We start from the raw sequence: 25,672 nt of genomic DNA, 5'->3' as shown, positions 1-25,672 counted from the left end.
TTCTACCAAACTTGATTAGACCACCAGAATAATTTTAGAGTGGTCTTCTTCTAAGGCAATGCTGAGATTTTCATTTAGCACGTAACATATCTCAGCTGCTTTTGTTAGCAGTCACTGCTTCCCCCACCCCAACTGCCAAAAGATCTTAAATGAAAGAAACTTCCAGCCATTATCTCCTTCTCTAATGTTTGATTTGATGTCCACATGATTAAGTGTGTTTGTTTGCCGGGGCTCTGTTTTCTCTCTGTTCCTCTTAGCACCTTTTATAGCAGGGGCAAGTCTCTATCTAGTTGCCTGATTTTTTTTTTTTTTTTTTTTTTTTTTTTTTTTTTTGTCTCTAATTGCTTCTGTCAGTCCTGGAAAGACCTTAGTTTACCCTTCCTGCATACTCTGAATTCTCAAATTCTGTTTATTGGCAGAATCCTACCATCAAGGTCCTGGGCTGGATACAGTAGAGATTGGAGAAATTCTCTACCTTCCACAGGCTTATTGTCCAGGAAGGGCTACAGGATGTAGACGCTAATTAAGTATAATAATAAAATGCAAAATTACCTAGGGTTTTTTTTTTTAATAAAAATTCAAAACAGAGGTAGAGTACAGTAACATAGTACTTCTCAAAAATTTCTCTTGGAGTACATCTGATATCAGCATAGGGGAAATATACCTTCAGTAGTCTAGGCACAGCTCCAGATGTCTGCCTAAATGGAAATATCAGGTTTAGGTTAATTCCTGTGAATTCTGTTTTGCCCACAATATGTGTATCTTAAAACACACAAAATAGCATTAAATAAGTTGGCTTCCTTCTCTCCAGTTTTCAAATAAAAGTTGTAATACCAGGTAGATATGCTAAGATGATCAATAGCTTTCTGAATCCCTGGCTAATACCATAGGCATATAGTATTTGGTATCTGTACATGAGAGATATATTGTCCTGATAGGATAATATAAGGTAGCTTTAGGATCCATCTATAATGAGGCAGGTTGTTTTTAAAAAGGAAAGATTGTTTTAAAATAGGAAGTAACTAGTCTGCCAAGACTAGATCTTGATATCTTAGAGATATTGAAGCTTCACATCCTGGAGCTCTCCCTGTCTAGTTGAAGACATTTGAAGGTTACAGCACAGGCAAAAGGCTGTTCCCAACTTGGAGAATGACTTCGTGGATGTTGAGACGATATTAGTTTCTTTGGCAGGAATTAAAAAAATACACACACACACACACACACACACACACACACACTACTGAAGGTATATTTCCCCTATGCTGATATCAGATGTACTCCAAGAGAAATTTTATATATAGTTGTAATTGGACACAATACCTTTAATTTATTTATTTTTAGGATGCTGAGGATTCAACCCAGCACCTTGCACATACTAGGTGAGCACTCTACTGCTGAGCCACAACCCAAGTCCCCAAGTCTCTGGCTGGAATTTTGAGTGTGCAAAGAGTAGTTTGAGAGAAAGCATAGATTAGAAAGCATGGGAGAAAGAAGATGTGCTATAACTACCTAGTGGATAACAAATTAATGTGGTGCTTTAAAAGGATATTAAACTAATCAACTCATGATTCAGCAATACATATTTGGCTTATGATACCAAGAAGGGTGGGATGGAAAAAAGGAAGTAAGTTGTAAGAGTTGGCAGTAGGCTGATATGTGGCCTGAAAGATAAGGTGACACCAAATCCCTTCCAAAGTCATAATTATCTTGGACAGATAGAGATGTTAGGTAATCAAGAAAAAATTGACTGCAACTAAGGCTAGAATACCCAGGGTTTTCCATTATTGAATATAAGTGGTAGCACCAAGAAGAATGTACTAAGAGGATCTATAGCTTTCTGAATTCCTGGCTGAAAGAGTAAGCTCTGCAAACAGTGGGAAATGAGTGATTGGACTGGGAAGAGGTCATGGGAGGTTACGTAGACAAGGAAGCCTGGGTGAAGCATGTCAGGCCCTCCCTGATACTGAGAAGCTTAGGAAAGCTGCAAACTCCTTCATGATGGATGCCTCAGTATTTTGCAGTTAAAACAAAAACAAACAAACAAACAAAAATCTAAACTTAAGTCACAACTTAGGAGTTGTCATCATTTGGATACACAGATAGGAATTAATGGAGAAAGCAAGCCTTGAGGTACAAGGTGTTTCGAAGAGGAACACTTAAGAGCTTGAGGAAGAGAAATATCAAGGGAGGCAGCAGAGGAATGTTATTGAAGCAGGAAGAGAATCCAGAGAAACTGCAGTGTGCCACTGTTTCTTTACCCTTTCAAATTTTTTCCCCAGGGTAGGAAGATGGGTGGTTTATTTCATCCTTTGAACTTTCTAGTTTTACTTGGGTTGTAGCAATAGCAAAGTCTTTGTGGGTTTTCGTTTTTAATTTTTATGGAATTTGTAGCTTTATAGAAACTGTGGATAAAATCTGGCCAAGTGTTGGTTCCTATTTGTTATTTTTAGGTTGGAATCTTCTGAAATTGCTTGCCAAACACATATCATTTATGGGATTATGAACTGTTTGGTCTTCATTAGGGGCCAGCGCCACTATTTATTTTCATTGAAGCTCTCCTGAAGATAGTAATTTAATACACAGATTAAATATGTTATGCTTACAATGAAAATATTTCATGTTCTGTATTTGCCATCATAATAAACAGTGGTTTAATGTTAACATTTGTTGAGAATCAGGATTTCAAGTTTCTTTTCTGTACCAGACACTGTTGTAAGTCAATTTCATGTAGTGTTCATGAAGTTTTGCGAGGGGCTAGTATCTTTCTTTTATACACGAGGAGCCTGGGATTCAGAGAAGCTGAATGCTTGCTTGAAACATACAGCACTGAGAGGTACTTGATGGCTTGACATCCTTGTCTACCTCTTATGTACACTAATCTATAACATAAAAGAATGATTGATTCTAACTGAAGAACTTCTTTCCAGATCTGACAACCTTTATCACATAAGACTTTATTTCATCACTGAAAACAGATGCTTTGTCTTATATTACCTGCCAGAAGGGTAGATATATTTACTGCAAAACAGGATGCAGAAAGAAGACTCTGAATATACTTCTGGTGTAGAAATAAACGAGATGATATGTAGATCAACCTAGGCTAATTGTTTCACCAACTTTAAGGTTCCAAAACAACCATATGGTTCCATGCTAGCATGCAGCAGATTGAGTGGCTTAGAGTAGCATGTGCTGGTTTTTTTTTTTGTTTGTTTGTTTTGTTTTGTTTTGTTTTGTTTTTGCATTTCAAGGAGAATGAAGAACAATTGTCAGCCCTTTGTGCCCACTGGTAATTCCTTCTCTGATGAGCACTCTCAGACATCTCCATTGCTGCATAGCAGTTTCTCAGTGCCTCCCAGGAAAGATAATTCCTTGATTCCATTTCAGTCAGGTGCTTAATTTCACTTCAGCTCAACACACATTTATTGAATGACTACCATATACTAAGCATTGTTTTGGGCCCACTTTATGAAGACTCATCTTTGGTTATTGATATCAACCACTACTTCTAGCCACATATATAAAATAAGAAATAAACAAGTTGAGATTTTAAAACTGTGTTCAAGCAAAAGACCATAGAAATGTTCTCATTGTGTTTTTCTCATTTGTGCCACGCCCAGAATTCTTTTCTTCTGAGTCTTCTCCATCTAACAATCTGACATTTGTAGTTCTGAAAGAACACTAAAAGCATAACAGCAATTACTAAAAACCAAGACTTATTTGGTAATTCCTTGACATATCCTGCTATGTAATGTACTGTATGTTTTTTATTAAGGGTTGTGGTTATACTTGTGGGCATTCCAGTATCTTAAGCTTTTCAGTAATTTATCTATACTGAATTCTTAACATTATGGACACTTTGGCAGTTGGTCTCTCTCTCTCTCTCTCTCTCTCTCTCCTCCTTCCCCCCCCTGCCTGCCCTGTCCCACCCTCCCCATGCATCTTTCATGTTCTGAGGCAAAGAATATATACCTATCTTTAAGAAGCTTAAAACATCATTCAGTTATTTTGTGGCATTAGAAAGTACAGGAATGAGCATGCATTTCTTCTGGCTTTCAGTATGGTGTTCCATAATGTACATTTTCTGTACATTTTCTGCTAGATTCTTCCATACTAAGCATGCCACTGCTTTCCCATACAGTTCAATGCAAAGACGTCTTATGTAGAATTTCTACAACAGGTGAGAAGTAGTTCAATGTTGTCTAAAGGCTCACATCCTTCCTGCCTTAATGTTTCTCATTCTATAGGAATTAACTATGGTATACCACAAAAGAATATCTAACTTAGGAAGCAGAAAACCTGTCCAAGTTGGTGACACTTCTCTGACTCAGGAAAAGTTATTACTTAACTTTTCAGAAATTTAGTCTTTATAGCTTTGTGTTAGAATAAAGAATGTAAGAATTTTGAAATAATAAAAAACTCTTACCAACTCTCTTGGTATCTTTATTGTAAAACATGCAGTAGTAAACAACAGCACCGTCACCATCATCATTTTGGGAAGTACATAACCCATCTTTTACAAGTGGTTAAGAAAGCCACATTAGGTACTTCCAAGAATGTGAAAGGTTTCAAAAAAGGGAGGTGAAAGGCATCTGGGAGCTGTAAGTATTTACCTGTCTTTCAGAAACTGAGGGTTTCAACAGTTGAGTTCCTGTTGCTTATAAGAAATTATGCTGGATGCTTGGGCAGTATTCACGGATGGTAATGTTCCATACCTTTAATATAATGTTATAATAAGATAGATAAATTTGGTTTACATGTAACCAAGATGAAAGATAAAGTGGAGAAAGCACCAGAAGGTGGTGTTGGGCAGGGAGAAGGAAGAGGTGATGTCAGGTTGGAAGGGATCAGGAACAGCTTTGTGGAAGAAATTGGGGCTTGGAAGAGATCTTGAAGAAGGGGCCACTTTGACTCGGGAGCATGAAAGAAGAGTATTTTTCAAGGAAGTGGAATAACTTGTTCCACATAATTGCCAGCACCTCACTGGGTTGTGGTTGGGTATGTACGTAGAAGCTGCCTTTTGGAAGATTATGAACAAATCATCCATCTAGCCTTGCTGTACATGGTTACATTGTCAAGTCTTTGTTCTGATTCCTCTGAGAGGCTTTCCACCTCACATCAGTACAGAACTGAACTTTTTATTTCCCACCTGACTTTAAGGTGAGGGGGATTCTGGAGCTGCTCCTGGGTAAAATTCTGCTTCTGGTATGTCACTGGCTTGTGCTACCATGGGGAAATCACTTACCCTTTCTGTGACTCAACTGCTTCATCTGTAAAATAAGAGTGATGATATCTAGCTCTAAGGCTGTTGTGAGGATTAAGGGGTTAATTTATATAAGATCCTTAGCACCATCTGTGCTGCTGCTGTTGCTAACCTCTGGGGGAACTTACTGACAGCTTCTGATGTGATTAGTTCCAGGCCTCTCACTCTTGTATGACCACACCCTTTTTTGAGGAGGTCTCTGTCTTGTTTTCCCCTTTGTGTTCCCATTGCTTCAGAGTGTCTGCCTTGTACACAGTAGTGTGAAGATGATAACTACATTATGTATTGCCCATACATACTGCTCCTGTGAGTCTTGCTTAAATCTAATCCCAGAGAAACTGAATTTCAGGAAGAACTGCCTTATACCAATGGACTGACTGGTTATACTTGTTCCCACATAAATATAGCTTACTTCCATAGCAAACGTTGTCAAAGTAAATCCATTAACACTTGTAAAATAATAGGTAGACCTCAATGCTTAAGTTTATATACAAGAAAAGTTATAATTAAATATTTACCAGGTGTTTTATATTCTTCTTATGAAATGGAGTTTTAGTGTTTCATTAGCATCATCTAATCATGGGTGCTACAGGTTAACTCTTTGATACAAAATATTGTTGAATAATTAAAGCCCAGTATAATTTCTCTCAAGTTACAGTGTGAACACATGTGGAGACATCTGTGGTTAACTTTCAGGTTAGGCAAATGGGGAAGAATTGGTTTATGTGATACTTGCAGCATCTTCACCATGCATGATATTTCTCAAGAGTAAATGAATGTTATTCCTACACCTTCAGCTTACAAGGTGACTGGTGGTTCCAACTGGTGGGGAGTTTTTTTTATTATTATTATTTTATTTTTCGGTGGACACGACATCTTTATTTTATGTGGTGCTGAGGATCGAACCCAGCGCCCCGCGCATGCCAGGAGAGCCATCGTTGCTTTAGCCACATCCCCAGCCCAGGGAGTTTTTTCTCTAAGTGTTAATAGTTTGATAGAAATTGGAAAACACACCTGTCTCAACTGGACTCCATGCTTAGCATACTTTATACACTTAATTTTTCTTTTTCTATTTAAGAGAAAATATTGATTTTACTATCATTTATTGTGATACTTTACAATTTAACAATAACTTTTAAAAACTTCATTAGATCTTTATATCACAGTGTGAATTGATTTTATTTAAAAGGGGTAAGAAGCAGTATTTTTGTGTGTGCGTGCACCTGATTATAGTGTAGAAACTTGACCCAGGCAATTAGGGAATAGTGTGCTTCATGTCATTTGTTTTACTTGGCTTTAGTGCTAGGGATTGAACCCAGGGCCTTGTGCATGCTAAGCATGTGCTCTTCCACTGAGCTACATCCCCAGCTCATGTGATTTTTAAATTAATGAAAGATGTTGGGCTTTCTAGTTCAGAATTGTACACTCAGTAGGAGATGGAGCCAAGATGAAAAGCATAAGGTAGAGTCCTCATTTTGTATGATTGAACTGTGTTTCTGCCAGAAAACATAAGTTCTGTATGTTGGTGCTCATCACTACTTTGGCATTTGGAAAATGAGAATATATAGAAAGAAGACCAAGAACCCAGAATACACTTGAAGTTGTAAACATATTTGTTTGTTTTTTGTTTTTATTTTTGTACCAGAGATTGAACCCAGAGGCACTTTACAACTGAATCATATCCTCAGCCCTTTTTATTTAATTTTTTTTAAACTTGATACAGGACCTTTTTGAGTTGCTGTGGCTGGCTTTGAGCTTGTGTCCTCTTGCCTCACCCACCTGAACTGTGGAGCAACATGTATTTTAAACCTCCCCTATTTTGAAATTATCATTTGAACTGGTTGAGAATCATATTCTCTTGTATAATCCTATCTGTCATCTTCAGGACTGTGAGGGGCTCATTCATGCATTCTTGATTTCATCCACTGTTGAAATACAGAATTACCTCTTACACAGACCTACTGAGTAAAAACACCTTCAAAACTTGATTGCTTTGCAGGGCACCTAGAGAAAATTTGAAACTGTGATCAACAGACTGTTTTCCAGAGTAATTTCCAGGGTTATCTAAAGTCTACCAGACCACCTTCGTGACAACTTTCACTTTTCTGAGATGTTTAAAATGGAAATAGCCAACATGTCTTGAGTGCTTCCTGGGTGTCAGGCAGTATTCTACCTGCTTACTTGTATTAACTCACTCCTCACAATGGCCCAAGAGGTGGATTCTGTTCCACTTAACAGATGTAGATACTGAGAGGTTTTGGAACTTAATCATGCCACTGGTTGCTGATACAATCAGGGTTCTGCCTCCTGAGCTCATACTCTAGTCCCATGATTATATTGAAAGGGTAGCTTGTAAGTGAGCTACTCTGTTCCTGTTTGGGGATAGGAATTATTATAGTGTGATCAGAGGGTCTTTGTAAAAGGACAGAGCTACAAACTTTTCTCAGTTGAGGAGGCCCTATCCAGTAAAGAATAGGCTAGGAAAAAATGAGGGATTATGTCAGGAATTCACTAAAGAAAGAATGTCCAAATAGCTCATTTGAGTTTGAGGCCGGCTCAGAAAGACTCCTAGTGGTGACGAGGGGAAAAAGAAGGAAGGGTATTCATCACAGGATCTCTGTATATTTTATCTACCTATGTACTCCTGCCTCAACTCTGCTGTAGGAATTGCATCTTTAGCCTCAAACCCAGTAGAGCATAGGCCTTCTTTATATTGTACAAGTAAAAATAAAGTGATGTATGGAAAATTACTCAGCTTTAAAGAAGAATGAAATTATGGCATTTGCCAGGAAGTGGATGGAGTTGGGGAATACCATGCTAAGTGAAATAAGCCAGTCCCTAAAACCAAAGGCTGAATGCTTTCTTTAATATGTGGATGCTAATTCACAACATGGGGTGGGCTCTAGAGAAGAATAGAGTTACCTTAGATGAAGAAGAGGGAGGGTGGGGAGGGGATGTGGGGATAGGAAGGATAGTAGAATGAAACAGACTTTATGTATATATGTGACTGCGTGACACTGTTATGTTGTGATTATACAACATGTACACACAGAAAAATGAGAAATATCTATGATATATCAGAGTGCATAAATGCAGTATACTGTCATGTATAACTAATTAAAACAAATAAAAAATTAAAAAATAAATGATGTTAAATAGAGCACTTTCCCCCAGTCTCAGAGTATTCACATATAGCTTGGATTAAAATTTCCTAGGAATAGCTTTCTTTCTTTGTCTTCTCATAATATTGGATATTGGTATTATGATTTCTCTATCCTTAGAGCAGTATACTGTGTCACATAAATGCACACTTTTGCACAGTGCCTTTCTTTGAAAGCCCAGTCAACTTTGCTACCTATGTGAGCTGGACTGAAGGATAATGACTGATGTCATTCATTGAATTTCCTAGTATGTAGCAGCAAATATTTCATATAGTCTTCCTAACAGGCCTGCAAGATAAGTATTCATCCTCTTTTGTATAGATAAGAAAAATGACCTCAGGAAGGATGAGTGATTGTCCAAGGCCTTGCAGCTAATTGGTGAAGTCTAGTTCTGAAAAAGCCCTTGTTTTTCTCATTGACTAATTATTCACTAAGGAGGCTCTCTTCATCTTTCTTCTTGAAAGTCTAAAGCAGACCTGCTGTCTTGAATTGAAAGTACCTCTCATGTAGAATGCATAGCTGATGCCAAAGTTTTACCTCTTTTGTAAGAGGAGGTATTACTTTGCCAGTAGCTTCCTTTCTACGGCCTGATACATTTTTTAAAGCAAAAAAACAAAAAAACCCCAAACTCTCCAGTACACCCAATGCCTGCTTGAAACAAACAAATTAGCAAAAACAAAGCACATGCAGGCGTGCATGCATACACACACACACACACACACACACACACACAAACACAAATAAAACCAACCAGCCTCTGAAGCTTGAGGGCCTTTGGTCTTCACAGTTGCCCTTGGAGAGCATGTTGATGGGTCCTTGGATCATAGTGGTGCAAAAGTTAATCTTCCTGTTCAGAGACCTATTAACTCTTTTAAGTGCCGACTTTCAGATCCTTGGACTGTCACATTAAGTCCTGAGGTGTGGGGCCTTAAGGGTTCTGTGAAGAAAAAAATTATTCTGGCACTTGTTAGAGTGGCAAGGAAGAACTTTATTCAAGACTATCACAATAGGTGTCAAGACTTTTAACATAGACAAGAGAGATTGGGATCAAATCCAAATACAGCAAAAACAAGTGGGGATTTATAGCCCCATTAGAGCAGGTGTGTGTGTGGGGGGAGTTTGTAGATAAAAAATGACCTAGAAAAGGCATCAAGGGTAAGGGTGGTTCTAGCTGAATCAAGTCTTGGCAAAGGATTATACATCAAAGATGGGGGCTGAGGAATTAGAGCAGATATTGAAGGTAGGGGATTCTCTATAAACTAACTTAGCAGGACTCTTGCAGTGGGCTATGTAGACCCAGTAAGGATGGAAACCTTGGTGGAGGCCTACTGGAAGAGAGCTCAGATAAGTGTGACCAAAACTGATCAAGGAAAGTGTCTTTATCAGTTCCTATTGCCTGTGTTAAATATAAGGGTTCATGCTAAGTGAAGCTAGCCAATCCCTAAAAAACAAATGCCAAATGTCTTCTTTGATATAAGGAGAGTAACTAAGAACAGAGTAGGGAAGAAGAGCATGAGAAGATGAATAACATTAAACAGGGATGAGAGGTGGGAGGGACAGGGAGAGAGAAGGGAAATTGCTTGGAAATGGAAGGAGACCCTTAGGGTTATACAAAATTACATACAAGAGGAAGTGAGGGGAAAGGGAAAAATAATACAAGGGGGAGAAATGAATTACAGTAGAGGGGGTAGAGAGAGAAGAGGGGAGGGGAGGGGAGGGGAGGGGGGATAGTAGAGGATAGGAAAGGCAGCTGAATACAACAGACATGAGTATGTCAATATGTAAATCAATGTAAGTGTAACTGATGTGACTCTGCAATCTGTATACGGGGTAAAAATGGGAGTTCATAACCCACTTGAATCAAAGTGTGAAATCTGATATATCAAGAACTATGTAATGTTTTGAACAACCAATAAAAAAAAAATATAAGGGTTCAGGTATTTGACTTGAACTCATGCAAGAAGGCGCTATTAAGTGAAGTATAGAGTAAATTCCAGAAAAAATACATTTTATTACTGGTGTAGACATCTTTAACAGGGTAAGCATAAAAGGTCTGAATAGTTCTGAGAAACGTGACCCTTAAAGTTTCTCTGTCGCACTGGATGTTTGTTATTTTTAATTTTCTTAACAAATTTAAATATTGCTTATTAAGTGCCAGGCACTGTTCTAAATTCTTTGCAATGATTATTTCATTTAATCTTGAAAACTGTCCTATGAGTTGGTTATGCCATTGTTATTATGTTTTTTGCAGAATGGAACAAAGGCCCCCAGGAATAAACTAATTTGCCAAAGTTACAGACCAAGCAAGTGTATGTGGGGGTGGTGGATTTCAACACAGGCAGCCTGGCTCCAGACTGGGGCTGTGCATTCTGAATCACCCCACTGGGGTACATCCTAGGCTGTTGGCCTTTCAAGGATTATGTCTTACTTTTCTGGGCTTTTCTTTTTTCTGCCTAGGACTAAAGAGTTCTTTTTGTGAGTTGTGGTAGACTTTGTGTCTTTTTGGAGAGTCAGGAGAGTGTGTTTAGCTTGAGTCTCTGTAAATGACAAAGGTATTTGTAAATAAACTTTTTGGGCACCTTTCACCTTCTAGATTTAGCTAGTAGTTTATTGGTTAAAAACATATTTCCTACCTTCACCACAGTCTGTACAGCATATCATTAGTGATTCTTTCTAATCAACATTTGGCTTTTTTCGCCCACTGGCAACGTCAGTGACATTCCTTCCTTTTTTTTTTTCATAAATAGTCCATTTATAATGATGGCTAATTCCTTGATTTGATAAATTGGCTTCCATAAAATATACTTCTGGCACCAAAACTCTTTTTCAAGAGGCAAATCCTCTTTGAGCTGGGTAGATCCAATTTCTAAAATGTTTGTTTAGTTGTGTCTTTAATTTAGCTTAAGTTTGCCAAACTGGTTTTTAATTAGATTAGTTAATTTAACTGTTTTTTTCCCCCATAGTAGGGATTGACTTTGGGGTGATTTACCATCCTTAGTCTTTTTTATTTTGAGACAGCTGCTTACTAAGTTGCTGAGAATCTCACTAAGTTGCTTAGGCTAGATTTGAACTTGTGATCCTTCTGCCTCAGTATCCCAAGTTGCTGGGATTATAGGCCTACACCACTGTACCTGGCACCAAACTGGTATTTTAAAAGCCTTGGTTGATATGATACTAGGATCAAAGTTACATGATAGTACATGTGGAAACTCTTCAGTATTCCATAGTTCCTCACCTTATCACCTTTTTTCATGTATTTTAATTGCAGATCTGTCTATGGCAGTACAGAAATTTTCCCAGTCACTACAAGACTTCCAGTTTGAATGTATTGGTGATGCTGAAACAGATGATGAAATTAGTATTGGTGAGTACTACCATTCCTCAGTATCCTAAGTTATGATTTTAAAAGTCTTATTTATTTCTTTGAGCTCCAACGAATCCACACACCTAAATAATAAACCTCTATAAAACTCTAAGGGTGATTTTGAGCAGGGGGGTTGTGGAAAAATATTATAAATTGTTTTTCAATTTAAAGGCTGTTTTTTCCCACAAGGAAATTACTTTATCAGCCTATAACCTGGGTCAACCCTCTTGAGAAAATCTGGATAACAATGTTTGTCTTTGCCTCAAAGTAAGTCATTAATTCAACCAAACATGTATTGGGCATCTACTATTAAATATGCTTGGTACAGGTTTTAAGAGTTATCTTACTTTTTTTTTTCTTAATACGGATTTCCTTTTTAACTTGAGCATTTGTTTGTAAAGAAAACAAATCATGTTTAATTAGTGATGATGTATTAAACTGGTTTCTGGCAGGACACAGAACATAACTGCAGATTAGGAGACTTGAGCCCTAGTCTGATTTTGCCACAGTCATTTAGTAATCCTACCCTAGAGAAGGCATACTCCTTTTGAATCTCACAGATTCATTTCCTGTAAAAGCAGAGGTTCAGTTATGTGATCTTGAAACTTTTATCTATATCTGAGATTTTGTTGTTTGAAGATGAGGTTCATGTAGTATTCTTTGCCCATCTTTTAAAGATTGCTACTTACCAGTTTGTGCATGTGATGTCCTCTTATAGGCTGGATTAGAGATGTGGTTCATAATTAAAAGAATGTCCCAAATATATGTGGAGATTTTAGAGAATAATACCAAGTGTGCCCACTTTCCAAGTATAAAAATACAAATTACAAGTACTTAGAACAGTTATTTTCACACTTTAACGTGTACATGGAACACCTGGAGAGCTTATTAAATGCAGATTCGATTCAATAAACGCTGGGTGGAAGGTGTCTGCATTTCTTTTTTTTGATTGTTTGTTTTGCAGTACTGGGGATTAAACCCGAGCCTCAGGCATGCTAGGGAAGCACTCTACTTTTCAGCTGTATCCCCACAGTTCTGTATTGCTAATAGACTTTTAGGTGATGTCAGTGCTGCTGGTGCCTGGATCATACTTGAATAGCACACCCTCTAGACCTCCCACAATCAGATTCCTCTCCTTTCTATGACTTTTATTTTTTTTCCTATACTTTTACCAGTTATGTATGTTTCCAAACAATGTGTTTTATTAGTTTTAAAAATCTTGGTAGCAAGTCCAAAATTTGCTGTGAAAAGAAAGAAGTACAAAAGTCCTACAAAAGAAGGGCTGTCAGGAGAAGATGAGCTGCACGAGTTTCACCTTCATCCCAAGGCATTAGCTTCCTTATATTCCCAAGAATTCTCCTGGAAAAAATCACTTGGCAGAGTGCACAGTCCTTGGACAAGCAGTTTCTACGTGTGGAATTTACATCAGATGTACATGATTAAGTACAAGTTGGTGGTCTTTCTGCCAGTGATGACTTTATCTGCTCATTCCTCTGTGACTGTTATTCTGAAGGTCTGTAGAGGTAGGTGGCTGGTCTCTGGGATCATGGGTAGCTACTTCTACCTCAGTCTGGAATTAAAAGTGGCCCAGACTTACCTGGTAGGGAGTCTCCAGGAAAGGGGGAGAGCCCTGCCACATGATCCTTAAGCTGAATGACTATTTTGTCTTCACAGGATGCTTGGGGAAGACCAGTGTTAGTGGTCATGCACCATCAACATTGTCCATCTCTGTCTCTGATGGGGATCTAACTCAGGGCCTGGTATATGCTAAGCTTTAGCTCTGCCACTGAACTACAAACCCAATCCTTGATTGTCGCTTTTTGATATTTGTGTCATAATTATCTAGTCCCCAACATAAATGGATAAAAGCCTTAATATATTGATAAGAGAATAATACACTAACATTATTATTTTAAAAAATGCAAGATTCATATAACAATAATTTTTTTTTTAGTTGCAAAACTAAAGTCCATGATGTTTGAGGCCAGATCTATTTCTTTTTTAAGCCTTTTAAACTTTAGCAGTTAACCTAAGGCTTTACTCATCATAGAACTTAAGTTACTTTGTTGAATAAATGATGTAATTTTCTGTACAAACTTTAATTTTTTCCACATTATATGCATATTTGTCTTAATAGAATAAGACATAAAATTATGTGTTCTTTCCTTTGGAAAGTAGATTGTAGCAAATACTTTTGGGCTTTCACAGATATTATTTTTAATGGTATTTCCTGACTGTATTTCATCAGGTTCATACACAAGAATTTATGAAATAATCTCTGGAGTACATCCAGATTGCTTCTGGTTGATCTCCTACCTGTTATTGTTAAGAGGACAATATATATCTTTATGCATATTCTTTTAATTTCTTTCAAGCATCTTATTTAAAATCTCTCTTGAAATCACACATGTCTGTGGCCATTGCAGAGGTTGGGTTTTTAGTCACTCTTCTCTTAAGTATTCTAGGCAGATGTCAGGTGATTTTCCTGGGTTGCAATGATCTTGCGGTGGTCTATTTGATTCTTTCCACTTTGGCTAAATGAACAGTTGTTGTGCAACTGTTGCAGGTTAGTTTTGAAAGGTCTGGATGGATCAGAAAGCTTCCTATAGGCAATTAATATTAAATTAATTTCTAATATTTAAGGGCCTCAAGAAGTTAGACGATAGTTTGGAGATCAGATGATGAATGATATACAGGAGTAAAGTTTCTTACTAATTTTAGATCAGGAGGCTTATTTAAGTACTGTGTACTTGAATCTGATTTTAAATACCAAAACTTTGTTAGGAAAACCTAACTCAGAGCTAAGCAATTTAATTAATTAATTAATTAACTTTTGCAGTGCTGGGGAACTGGGGCCTTATGCATGCCTGGCACATTAACATAGGCTGAGCTCCACCCTTGGCTACAAACAAAGTGATTTATAAACAAAAATTATTTCTGGAACAACTAATGTGAAAATACAGATATGTTCCTATAACCTCACCATCCAGCATTCTTATTCTTAAACGGAGCCTCTAAATACATTGTATACAGTTTTTAAAACATTCTATAATAATAAAATAATAGAAGACTCCGAATAATCATTCCCAACATGGGGGAATTACGAGGTTATCCCAGCCTGTTGTTCAAGAACCATGAGCTAGGAGAAATATATCACTAATATGTAAGGCTGGTGTGGATGAAGTGCGAGGATTACTCCAGTGTACCGTAATCAGCTTCAGTTTTGCATGAGAAGGTACAGAGTTTCAGCTAACTTTACCATAGCTTGTCGAAGCCCCAGTTTCAGCTGTTTCTTTATTCCTCTGATTTAATGAAAGAGGAATGAAGTAAGACAGCTGTGCCTATTAGCATTGAGTAATATCTAAAACTCTCAGCCAGAGTAGTCTTGAGACTTACAGATGACATAAGTGCAAAACTTGATGACTTACAAAAAAGCTCATCTAAGTCATCCATGTGAGTGCAAAATGACTTGTGAAGTCAGTCTGTTGATGGATATGGTGGTGGTGGGAATAGGAAGGGCAGTGGAAGAACTAGAGGGCTAGTAAGATGACTAGTAAGATGACTGCTTTCAGTGTACTTGCAGTAGAAGGGGATGAAATATAGATTTTTGAGTGAAATAACAAAAAGTAGGTGGTGTTACTCTAATAGTATAATTCTCTCATTGGTGGAAGCTGTTCTGGGAGTTTGTTAGATTTGTAGAACTGTTTCTGAACTGTCAATCTTCCCTGCCCTTTAGACCATATTCTTTTGGCCTTGTGCTTGCTGGGTTTTTTTTTGTTGTTGTTTGTTTTTTTGTTTTTGTTTTTTTTTTTTTTTGCTTTTGCTTTTTATTTTTTTGTGCCAGTGATACATTGCTGGCTAGGAAGGAAGCAAAATGGGACTAGTTGTCCAGGACCCAGTGGGGAATTCCTGTGGCCCTCAGAGCAGGTCTCTTGTTTCCAGGGCTGAAGAGCCAAGCAGGGAGCATCCTGTCTCTGTTTTTAGCACTCTCTTTTCCATCTGAGAGCACCAAGAGGCCATTGCTTTTCTTTTCTTTAAGCATAAATTAGCTACAGGTGAGGGTTCACTGGCTCCTTTTCATCTTCCCACTGCAGCTCAGGATGAGGGGGAAGCAGCCTGCTGAGTCCATCCAACTTCCCACAGCTGGTCTCACTCCCCATTTTTGTACTGCTTTGGATTTTTGAACTGAGAAAAGACCTTAAGTTAGGAATACAGTGCTAGATACTTGGGGTTTCGAAATTGGTGGTAGAGGGGAGAGGGGTGATGAAAAACTGATATAAACTTCAATCCTACTCAAATAATATGTTTATAGGGATATATTAGATATAAAATGTCCCATTATTAAACTGTAGTTACACAGTAACATGCATGCCAGTGTGAAAACTCAGTACCTATTTCATCAGTGCTGATACAGATGCCTGCATGGGAATTGATAATGTTCCAACATGAATCATGTGCATAGCCTTAAATCTTACTAGTAGGAAACAAAAGGCCATCTATACAGAAAACGAAATTCTATTGAAAACACTGTTTTCAGGGGTTCAGTTCAAACATCTCGAAGTTCAAAGATATTACTGTGAAAGCTTCACATCTTAGTATATTTCTTTGGAATTTATACCTATACTAGAGGCAGAACATGCAACTTACTCTGTGTCGTTTTTGTATTTATAGCCTACAGTTTGAAATCACTATAAGACCAAGTCTAGATTTTTTTTTTAAAAAAATCAGATATTGTTAGTCAAGCTGAACACCTGCCAATTAAAATGTTAGTCATTAATATGAGGCAAAGTTTATTCATTCTGTGTAATCTTGGAAACCATTGGAAAGTCCATTTGCCTTTGTGCATAAACAGCTTGGTCAGTGATGTTGTGTGATAGTTAGGGCAACTCTTAGGAAAGTCTTGGACAGTATGAGCTTTGCACTCAAGAGATTAAACATTTACCAAGAAGGAGAGTCAGTTTGCTAGTAAATATTTTAGGTGGGGACCTCATTCCTTCAGACACACCTAAACAGAACATTCTTGTGGTAGTGATAGGCAACACACTACCACTTGTCAACTGAGGTTACAGTTCTAAACTCAGCTGAGAAATGAGGCAATCGATTAGGCAATTTGTATCAAAATACATTTTGTGACAATCACCCAGCTATTTCTGACCTAACTCCTATATTCCTGTTCTTGTGTTTACTCTGTTTTGAATGCAAATATGCAGACATAGCAACAACTTAATAGTCATTCATTCGTTCAGTAGTCATTAAGAGTCAAGAGCATGCTGCATTTTAAAAGATAAATTTTGTATGGAAATATATGAACATATGTGTGGGGAAAATGCACAAATGCACAAACATTTAGCCAAATAAATGTACTCACTTTGAGAATGCATCTGTTAGGTGTCTGGAAAAATATATGATTCTGTTTTCCAAATGATAAATAGACTATAATCCAGGGTGGGAGGTGTAACCAATAGTTTGCGTCTTTTGAAGGAATTCTGATGTAGTGTAGAAATATTTTAAGAAATAATAACTTGTGTTTTAGATTAAAAAATAACTGGTATATTATACATCCAGAATATGCATTTAAAAGATTGTTAATAATTTTAGTTAAAAAGAACTCGTTTCTATTTAAATAAAAACCCAGTTTCTTCTTCAACTGAAGCTAATAAAATTAAACTGCTAACTTATTGAAAAATGCTTCTGTTAAGACTTTCTTCAGAATTTGGTTACAAGCTATAAATATCCATGCAGATTACTCTTAATACTTATCAAGTGATAATCATGACAGAAACGAGAGGTTTATGTGGCCTTGAAACTCTTTTCGGGCATATTTTTGGAATTGGATTTGTATACCAAAAACAATACCATTATCAACAACAATTGAAGAGATTTGTGCTATTTTGTTAATTCAAGGAAACAAAGTACCTACTCATTCGGAATTGAAAGAAAATTCATCAGTTCATGCAAACCCTCCTCTTATTCCCCATTTAAATGTGGCTATATAAATCAGGAAGCCCTCTATTAAAGTGAAGCATTTCAAAATGCCTAAGTTGTTTACATAAATAACATTTTCTTTTGAACTTGACAGAGGAAGCATACTTTACTTTTAATAGGTCTCTGTTGGACAATAGAATTATTGTTATCCACTTTATTTTTTAACCACCCTTATTTTTGCACCCTCATAGAATCCACCCACACATATGAACTGAAACAGCTGGAAAGGTTGCACATTTTAGGTGGCACTCCTTTCTTCCTGTGATACTTGAGAAGGATGTTTTTATCATATCATCTAGTATTCTAAAGAGACAATTTAATTAAATGTTAAATGAATTGGTTTTTAAATTTTCAGGCTTTGATGAAAAACAATAATATGAAAACTTGTCATTTTAGAAGCCTGAAAAAAAATTGTCTTTTCACTTATTGGTATACATTTGTTGCCTGAAACTTCTTTTATGATTTTTTTTTTTTTAAAGTAGCTCAGGCTGTTTCCACAGAGTGCTCAGGCTATCTCCTCCAGCAAACTATGTGCTGTTTGAGTCAAAAAGTAAATTTTACTCACATTTCTAATCCTGCATACTGCTTTACAGCTTTATTTGTAGCCAAAGCTTAATATTTGTTGAGTGACTAGCCTCCCTGCAAAACCTCCTTAATTTCCTAGGAGGAGATCACTTCAAGGTACATAAATAGAATTTTAGAGTCATATTAAAGAGTAAAGTGAAATATGTACTCATTTAGATATGCCTAGCATGATTCCTTTTAGTATTATAATGGACTGAAGTTTGAGAAATAGTTTATACATTAATGTACACACCCAAACACACAGTTACACATACATAATTTTCACACATACATTTGAAACATTTGTAAGCTTTCTAGTATTTGTAAATATTAAAATCAGTTTCAAACTGGAATTAAATATATTTTTTTTTTTGCTGCTTTTTCATCTGTTCAGTGCTTTTTGACTCCCTGTTACGTTCCAAGCCCCTGTTTTCCTGTTATGTTTCTTCCTGGGACTTGATGGTAAAAGATAGCAAAGCTTTTTCCTTCATAGATAAGATGGTAACAGCATCCTTCTTTTAGGATAAAATAACTTTAACAAAAGGCTTATTATTTTAGAATGAGTAGAAAGGAGTTCAAGAACTTTCATCTGTGGTTAGTGATTTTACAATAGCTCAAAAAACAATCTCAACACAGAAGGTTACAGAGTGAAATAAATATGGTGGCCCACTATAACTTGGATGTAGTCACATACAGTCGACCCTCATTATTTTCAAATTCTGATATTTTATGAACTCACCTACTCAAATTGATGGGTTACCCCCAGATCCATATTCCTACTGCTTTCTTGGATATGTATAGATGTGGGAAAAAGTTGAGTGGCTGACCCATCCAGACTTGACTATATAAAGCCTGGTGCAGTATGGTGGCTGAGACTTACTGAAAAGTAATCAGAGTATAGTTTTTTGCTCTTTTAGAAGACCAATATGCTAAAACAAAAGACATAGGGATTAGATTGCAGCTTTCTCTTGCCACTCTTTTGACCTACCTGTGCTTGCATGTTTTGTCTGAAGATTCTTCGAATAAGTACTCCAATGCCAGCCAGTACTAAGACACTATCTATAACTTGGGTAAAGTATATTTTCCTTGGGGAGACCAACATTAAGCAACCAATTCACAGTTGTGTTGAATGCTACAGAAGCAAATTATATTGTATTGGGAACACATTCAAGACACATCCAGGTTGGGTGAGTGAGAAGTTGAGGGAAGGCCTCTGAGAAAGTGATGTTTAAAGCAGCCATAGAGAGGTGGTAGGTGAAGGGGAAGGGAAGAAGTCATTCCAGATCTAGGGAAGGGATGAGTGCAGCCCTTGAGCTGGAAAGGGGACAGCCAAGGGGAAAATGGCATGTAAAAGGTATGGCAGGTAGAAAAAGGCTATTTTAACCTAAAGGCATTGAAAAGTCATGCAGAACATTGATTAGAGAAGTGGATGATCATATTTGCATTTTCAAAAGGTTGATCTGAAAAATATAAGAAGTTTGCTTAGCCTAAGCTTCCTTAAAATGTTTATTTGACCATTTCTCTGTGTGTATCACCAAAAGAAAATTGGATGTAGACAGCCTGAATTTAAAAGGAAGCTATGGATATTTGTGTTCGTTTTATGCAGTTGCACACAAACCAGAGAACCATAGGCAGAATCTTTCATTTAGTGTATGTATGACTAGATTGGTCTTAGTAAATTAAAATCATACAAATAATTAAATTATAATTTAATTATATATATAAATTATAATTCATAATTTTTGAGTTTTTTCTTTTTAAAATTAAATTATATTTTAATTTGTGATATATGATGGCAGAATGCATTTCAATTCATAGTATACACATAGAGCACGATTTTTCAAGGCACTGGTTATACACAAATTATTTTCACACCATTTGTTTCTTCATACATGTAATGATGTCTAACTCATTCCACCCTCTTTCCTACCCCCATGCCCCTTCCCTTCCTGTCCCTCCCCTTTGTCCGATCTAAAGTTCCTCCATTCCTCCCATACTACCTCCCCCACCCATCATCAGTATGAGTCAGCATCCTCATATCAAAGAAAACTTTTGGCCTTTGGTTTTGGGGATTGGCTTACTTTCTTAGCATTATATTCTCTAACTCCATCCATTTACCTGCAAATGTCATGATTTTATTCTCTTTTAAAGCTGAGTAATGTTCCATTGGGTATGTGTACCACAGTTTCCCTATCCAGTCATCTACTGAAGGGCATCTAGATTGGTTCCACAGTTTAGCTATTGTGAATTGTGCTTCTGTAAACATTGATGTGGCTGTGTTCCTGTACTATGCTGTTTTTAAGTCTTTTGGGTATAAACTGAGGACTGGGATAACTGGGTCAAATGGCGGTTCCATTCCCAGTTTTCCAAGGAATCTCCATACTGCTTTCCAGATTGGCTGCACCAATTTACAGTTCCACCAGCAAGGTATGAGTGTGCCTTTTTCCCCACATCCTCATCAACATTTATTGTTGTTTGTTTTCTTGATAGCTGCCATTCTGACTAGAGTGAGATGAAATCTTAGAGTAGTTTTGATTTGCATTTCTCTAATTGCTAGAGATGTTGAACATTTTTTCATATGTTTGTTGATTGATTGTATATCCTCTTCTGAGAAGTGTGTGTAGTTCCTTGGCCCATTTATTGATTGGGTTACTTATTTTTGGTGCTAAGGTTTTTGAATGCTTTATATATATCCTAGAGATCAGTGCTTTATCTGATGTACTTGTGGTAAAGATGTGCTCCATTCTGTAGGTTCTCTCTTCACCTCACTGATTGTTTCTTTTGCTGAGAAGAAGCTTGTTAGTTTGAATCCAATCAATTTATTGATTCTTGGCTTTAATTCTTGTGCTATAGGAGTCTTATTAAGGAAGTTGGGGCCCAATCCAACATGATAGAGATTTGAGCCTACTTTTTCTTCTATTAGGTGCAAGGTCTCTGGTTTAATTCCTAGGTTCTTGATCCACTTTGAGTTGAGTTTTGTGCATAGTGTCAGATAAAGGTTTAGTTTCATTTTGTTACATGTAGATTTCCAGTTTTCCCAGCACCATTTGTTGAAGAGGCTATCTTTTCTCCAATATATGTTTTTGGCGGCTTGGTCTAATATGTGATAACTGTAATTATGTGGGTTTATCTCTGTGTCCTCTATTCTGTACCATTGGTCTACAGGTCTATTTTGGTGCCAATACCATGCTGTTTTTGTTACTTTTGCTCTGTAATATAGTTTAAGGCCTGGATGAGTAATGCCCACAGCTTCACTCTTCTTGCTAAGGATTGCTTTGGCTATTCTGGGTCTCTTGTTTTTCCAGATGAGTTTCATGATTGCTTTTTCTATTTCTATGAGGAATGTCAGTGGGATTTTGATTGGGATTGCATTGAAATCTGTACAGTGCTTTTGGTAGTATGGTGATTTTGACAATATTAATTCTGCCTATCCAAGAAGAAGGGAAATCTTTCCATCTTCTAAGGTCTTCTTTGATTTTTTTCTTTAGTGTTCTGTAGTTTTCATTGTAGAGGTATTTCACCTCTTTCATTAAATTGAATCCCAAGTATTTTATTTCTTTCAGGCTATTACAAATAGGATGGTTTTTCTAATTTCTCTTTCTGAGGATTTGTTACTGATGTACAGAAATGCCTTTGATTTATGGGTGTCAATTTTTAAAAAAAAATATTTATTTATTTTTATAGACTTAATAAATAAATAAACAAATGACAGCAGAATGCTGTCAGAATTCTTATTACACATATATACCACAATTTTTCATATCTATGTTTGTATATAAAGTATTTTGACACCCAATTCGTGTCTTTATACATGTACTTTGGATAATAATATCTATCACAGTCCACCATCCTTGCTAATCCCCTGCCCCCTCCCTTTCCCTCCCACTCTTCTTTTATATGTAGAATTCATCTATTCCTCTCATGCTCCCCCTCCCTACCCCACTATGAGTCAGCCTCCTTATATCAGAGAAAACATTTTGCATCTGTTTTTTTGGGACTGGCTGACTTCACTTAGCATTATCTTCTCTAATGCCATCCATTTATCCGCAAATGCCATGATTTTGTTCTTTGATTCCATCCCATTTATTAATTCTTGGTTTTAATTCTTGCACTATATTTATTTATATTTATTGATTTCCATATGTTGACCCAACCTTGCATTAATTCCTGGGATGAACTTTACTTCATTGTGGTGCAGAATCTTTTTGATAGCAGAAATGTTTTATTGCTTATTGAAACATCAGGCACTAAGAAAGCAAATGGTGGTCTGGGTAGGTATCACATGCAAAGTTTGTACTTTGTTCATTGGAAAAAGGCCAGAGGTGATATGAAGGTCATTCCTCAAGGTACAACATATAGGCTCTTTCCAATGGAAGATGGCCATTGTCTCATTGGTAGGTTCTTCTGCCCAGAGGAATCCAAGCACCCAAAATGGCCACTCTAAATCTTAGTATCACAAATAATTAAGCCACCCTAAATCTTAATATCTCTAATAATTAACAAATAATAAAACACAAACACTCAGAAATATATTTACAAAAGTGAAACCCCTAATAGATCTAGTCCACATGGGTTCTCGAACTAGACAAAGACAAAATGGCTCTGTTGGTTTATTTAAGGGGGTACATCAAAGGCAAGAGTAAGGTTTCAAGGGTGGAGTTTTGCTTTATGATGCCTTGTGGAGAGCAGATTGACTGACATCTTGGCGGGTCACACCCATATCATGTGATGTGAGGGATCTTAGGCAGAGCTTGAGGGGGAGGTTCACCTGCATCATGTGATCAATCCTTGAGGGAATGCTACAGGGAGTTCCCAGTGCTAGACCTATCCCCTCATTTGACTACTGTGTGCAACAGTCCACACACACAGCCCATGGACGGCTTATAACAAGGTCCTGTTTTATTTGTAGTTTCTCAGTTTGCTTTGAGGAATTTATTCTAACCCCATTGAGTATAAGCTGAGTTCTGCCCCAACTTTGGAGATAGTATTATTCCACAGTTTTTTCTTGGTGTGGAATAGTTTATGTCTGTCTGGGAGCTGCGTTTCTCTAATTCTGGGGTCATTCTTTTACCTCCTTTATGGACACGTAGGTGTGGACAAGGAGGGAATTTCATGAGGTATTGTTTCTCCTAATGATTAGAAATGATGCTTCTGACTTAGCCCTGAGGCTGTGATTTCCTAGAACCCTAAATTTAGCTTATTAGAGTAGGAAGAGAACTTGACAAACATGAGAGCTAATACTCTCATTTTCCATGAGACTTAGAGGTGAAATGATTTTCTGAAGTCATATCAGTACTAAAACCCTGACCACCTGGCTCCTAAGTCATGAATTTGACTCTTGATTTACTTGTTTATTCACTTACCAATCACCTATGTTTTGTGAAGTACTGTGTTGGATTCTGAAGACACATCAGTGTGCAAAACAGATCAAAAAACAAAAACAAAAAAAAAACAAAACATAAAAGCCCTGCCCCCATGGGGTTTTCATTCTTGTCAGAGGAGTTATATGACAAAATATGTAAGTTCATTATATATTCACTTATGTTATGGAGATACAAGAAGAATGAAGGTTATTTAAATTTTGTTCTAAAATTTTAATATCTAGATATTTGTTATTTCAAGAGAGTAGTGTTATGGCAAACTATCCATAAAATGAACCTTGCTTTATCTGCCATTCCCTGTGTTAGCAAATTTACATGACTCCATAGATATTGATCCAATTCCAGGAATAAAACCATTTGGTGCAAAAGCAGTAAATGTTTTCGAGTCCATATAGGCTGTACTGTACAAGCACTAGATTTCTTCTGAAGCAATTAGAATGTTGGAGCATTTCTCCGCTTCCCTGTCTGCCCTTCTATTCCAGATCATCTTCTCTCTTCCCTGGTTCAGTCTGACTGCATGTTCATTTTCATTGTTTTGATCATTGCAATACTGAAGAAAACTTCGATGTAATATCCTCTAAGCTGGAGAATAAGAACCAGAGAACATTATAGAGGGCGTTGTTCTATAGTCTCGAAATTAATATGTAGATTCTCAAGAGACACTCAGGGCATTCGATTGAAGTTGCCCTTTAGGAACTTTATCCTGGCATCCATATAAGATGAATTACAGCTTTTGCCAGTTCAGAGTGAACCAGGGGTCACCTTGATCACCAAATTCTTTATGTATCAAGGAAGCACTTTTCTAAATGTAAATGAAAAGACAAAAAGTATAGTTCTGGGGCTGAGGTTATAGCTTAGTGGTAGAGGGCTTGCCTAGCATGTGTGAAGCACTGGGTTTGATTCTCAGCACTGCAGATAAATAAATAAATTTTTAAAAATAAAGGTCCATTGACAACCAAAACAATATTTTAAAAAATATACTTTCACTTTTTTTTGACATAAAATGTTTGGACCAGAAAGACCATAGGCATGGAGATTGCATCTGAAAGGAGTTGGGAGGCAGGACTCCCAGAAATTAATGGAACTCACTGGCAAAAATCAAGGAGAAATATATAAGCAATGGAGAAGAGATTTGGAGACAGAGACAGAATATGGTGGGGGAGGTTGGAAAAGAAGAACAGAGTTGACTAATAGGCCTAAAAAAAATTAAAGGAAACAAGTTTGCCTTAGATGTTTATCTAGGCATTTGTGACTAAGAAAAAGGGCTAATCTAGAGTAATTTCTGTTTTAATGATAAAATTTAGGATACTTGGTGAGTCATGATTCAAGGTTCTATGGAGAAAAGAACTTTTGAGTCTTGCTTCATTCTTGGGATTCAAATAAGATGTCTGGGAGCTGAAAGTGCTATTTTTGCCATTGGGATACTGATGAGCTTCAAGCAAGGAAGTAGAGATGATCCTTACAAATCTTATAGCAATATATATTGTTTCCTTCTTAAATGTAATTTGAACCTTTAATTATCATACAAAGCATATATTTTATTTTTTTCCCCAAAGTTAGAAATTGCCGGACCACCTACCATCACAGTCAATTGTGTAGAGTCTTAGAGTTTGACTCTTGAGCTTCATCCCAGAACTGAACAGAGGTGGACTCCCCTCTTGGTGCCTCAGTAGCCATTCATTTGATGGAGATTGTTGGTGTCCCATGCAGCCCATTACAGACCACTACTTTAAATGATAGACTTGTGGTTTATGCAGAGGCACAGTTGGATAGGAGTGGGGGTGGGGCTAGAATTTTAGTCTATTCCAGATACATGCTTTTTGAATCACCAGATGCCCAGTGCTGTGCTAGTGGAACCACCAAATCTGTAGATACCACATGTGTTTGTAGGAGAACCCAGTCATTTCTTATCAGCCAGAGCTTGAGAAAAGCCTTTGTTTTAAAGATTTGAGATTAT

The 25,672-nt window shown here is 37.0% G+C and overlaps 1 protein-coding gene across 5 annotated transcripts in view; it reads left to right on the top strand.

The window, feature by feature from the left end:
• ARHGAP42 (Rho GTPase activating protein 42) overlaps positions 1 to 25,672 on the top strand; it is a 264,319-nt gene that overhangs the window by 60,342 nt on the left and 178,305 nt on the right. For all 5 annotated transcript variants that reach the window (XR_014020505.1, XM_081281041.1, XM_081281039.1 and 2 more), the window contains exon 2: positions 11,690 to 11,785. Coding sequence is in view for 4 of the 5 variants with exons in the window: in XM_081281039.1 (XP_081137165.1) it covers positions 11,690 to 11,785 (96 nt within the window). In the remaining variant the exon portion in view is untranslated. The remainder of the gene's footprint in view (positions 1 to 11,689; positions 11,786 to 25,672) is intronic.

This window comes from Spermophilus citellus, assembly GCF_964194105.1.
Source record: "Spermophilus citellus genome assembly, chromosome: 2".
Classification (NCBI taxonomy): domain Eukaryota; kingdom Metazoa; phylum Chordata; class Mammalia; order Rodentia; family Sciuridae; genus Spermophilus; species Spermophilus citellus.
The sequence above is the reverse complement of the archived record's forward strand: the minus strand, read 5'-3'. Positions and strand labels throughout refer to the sequence as shown.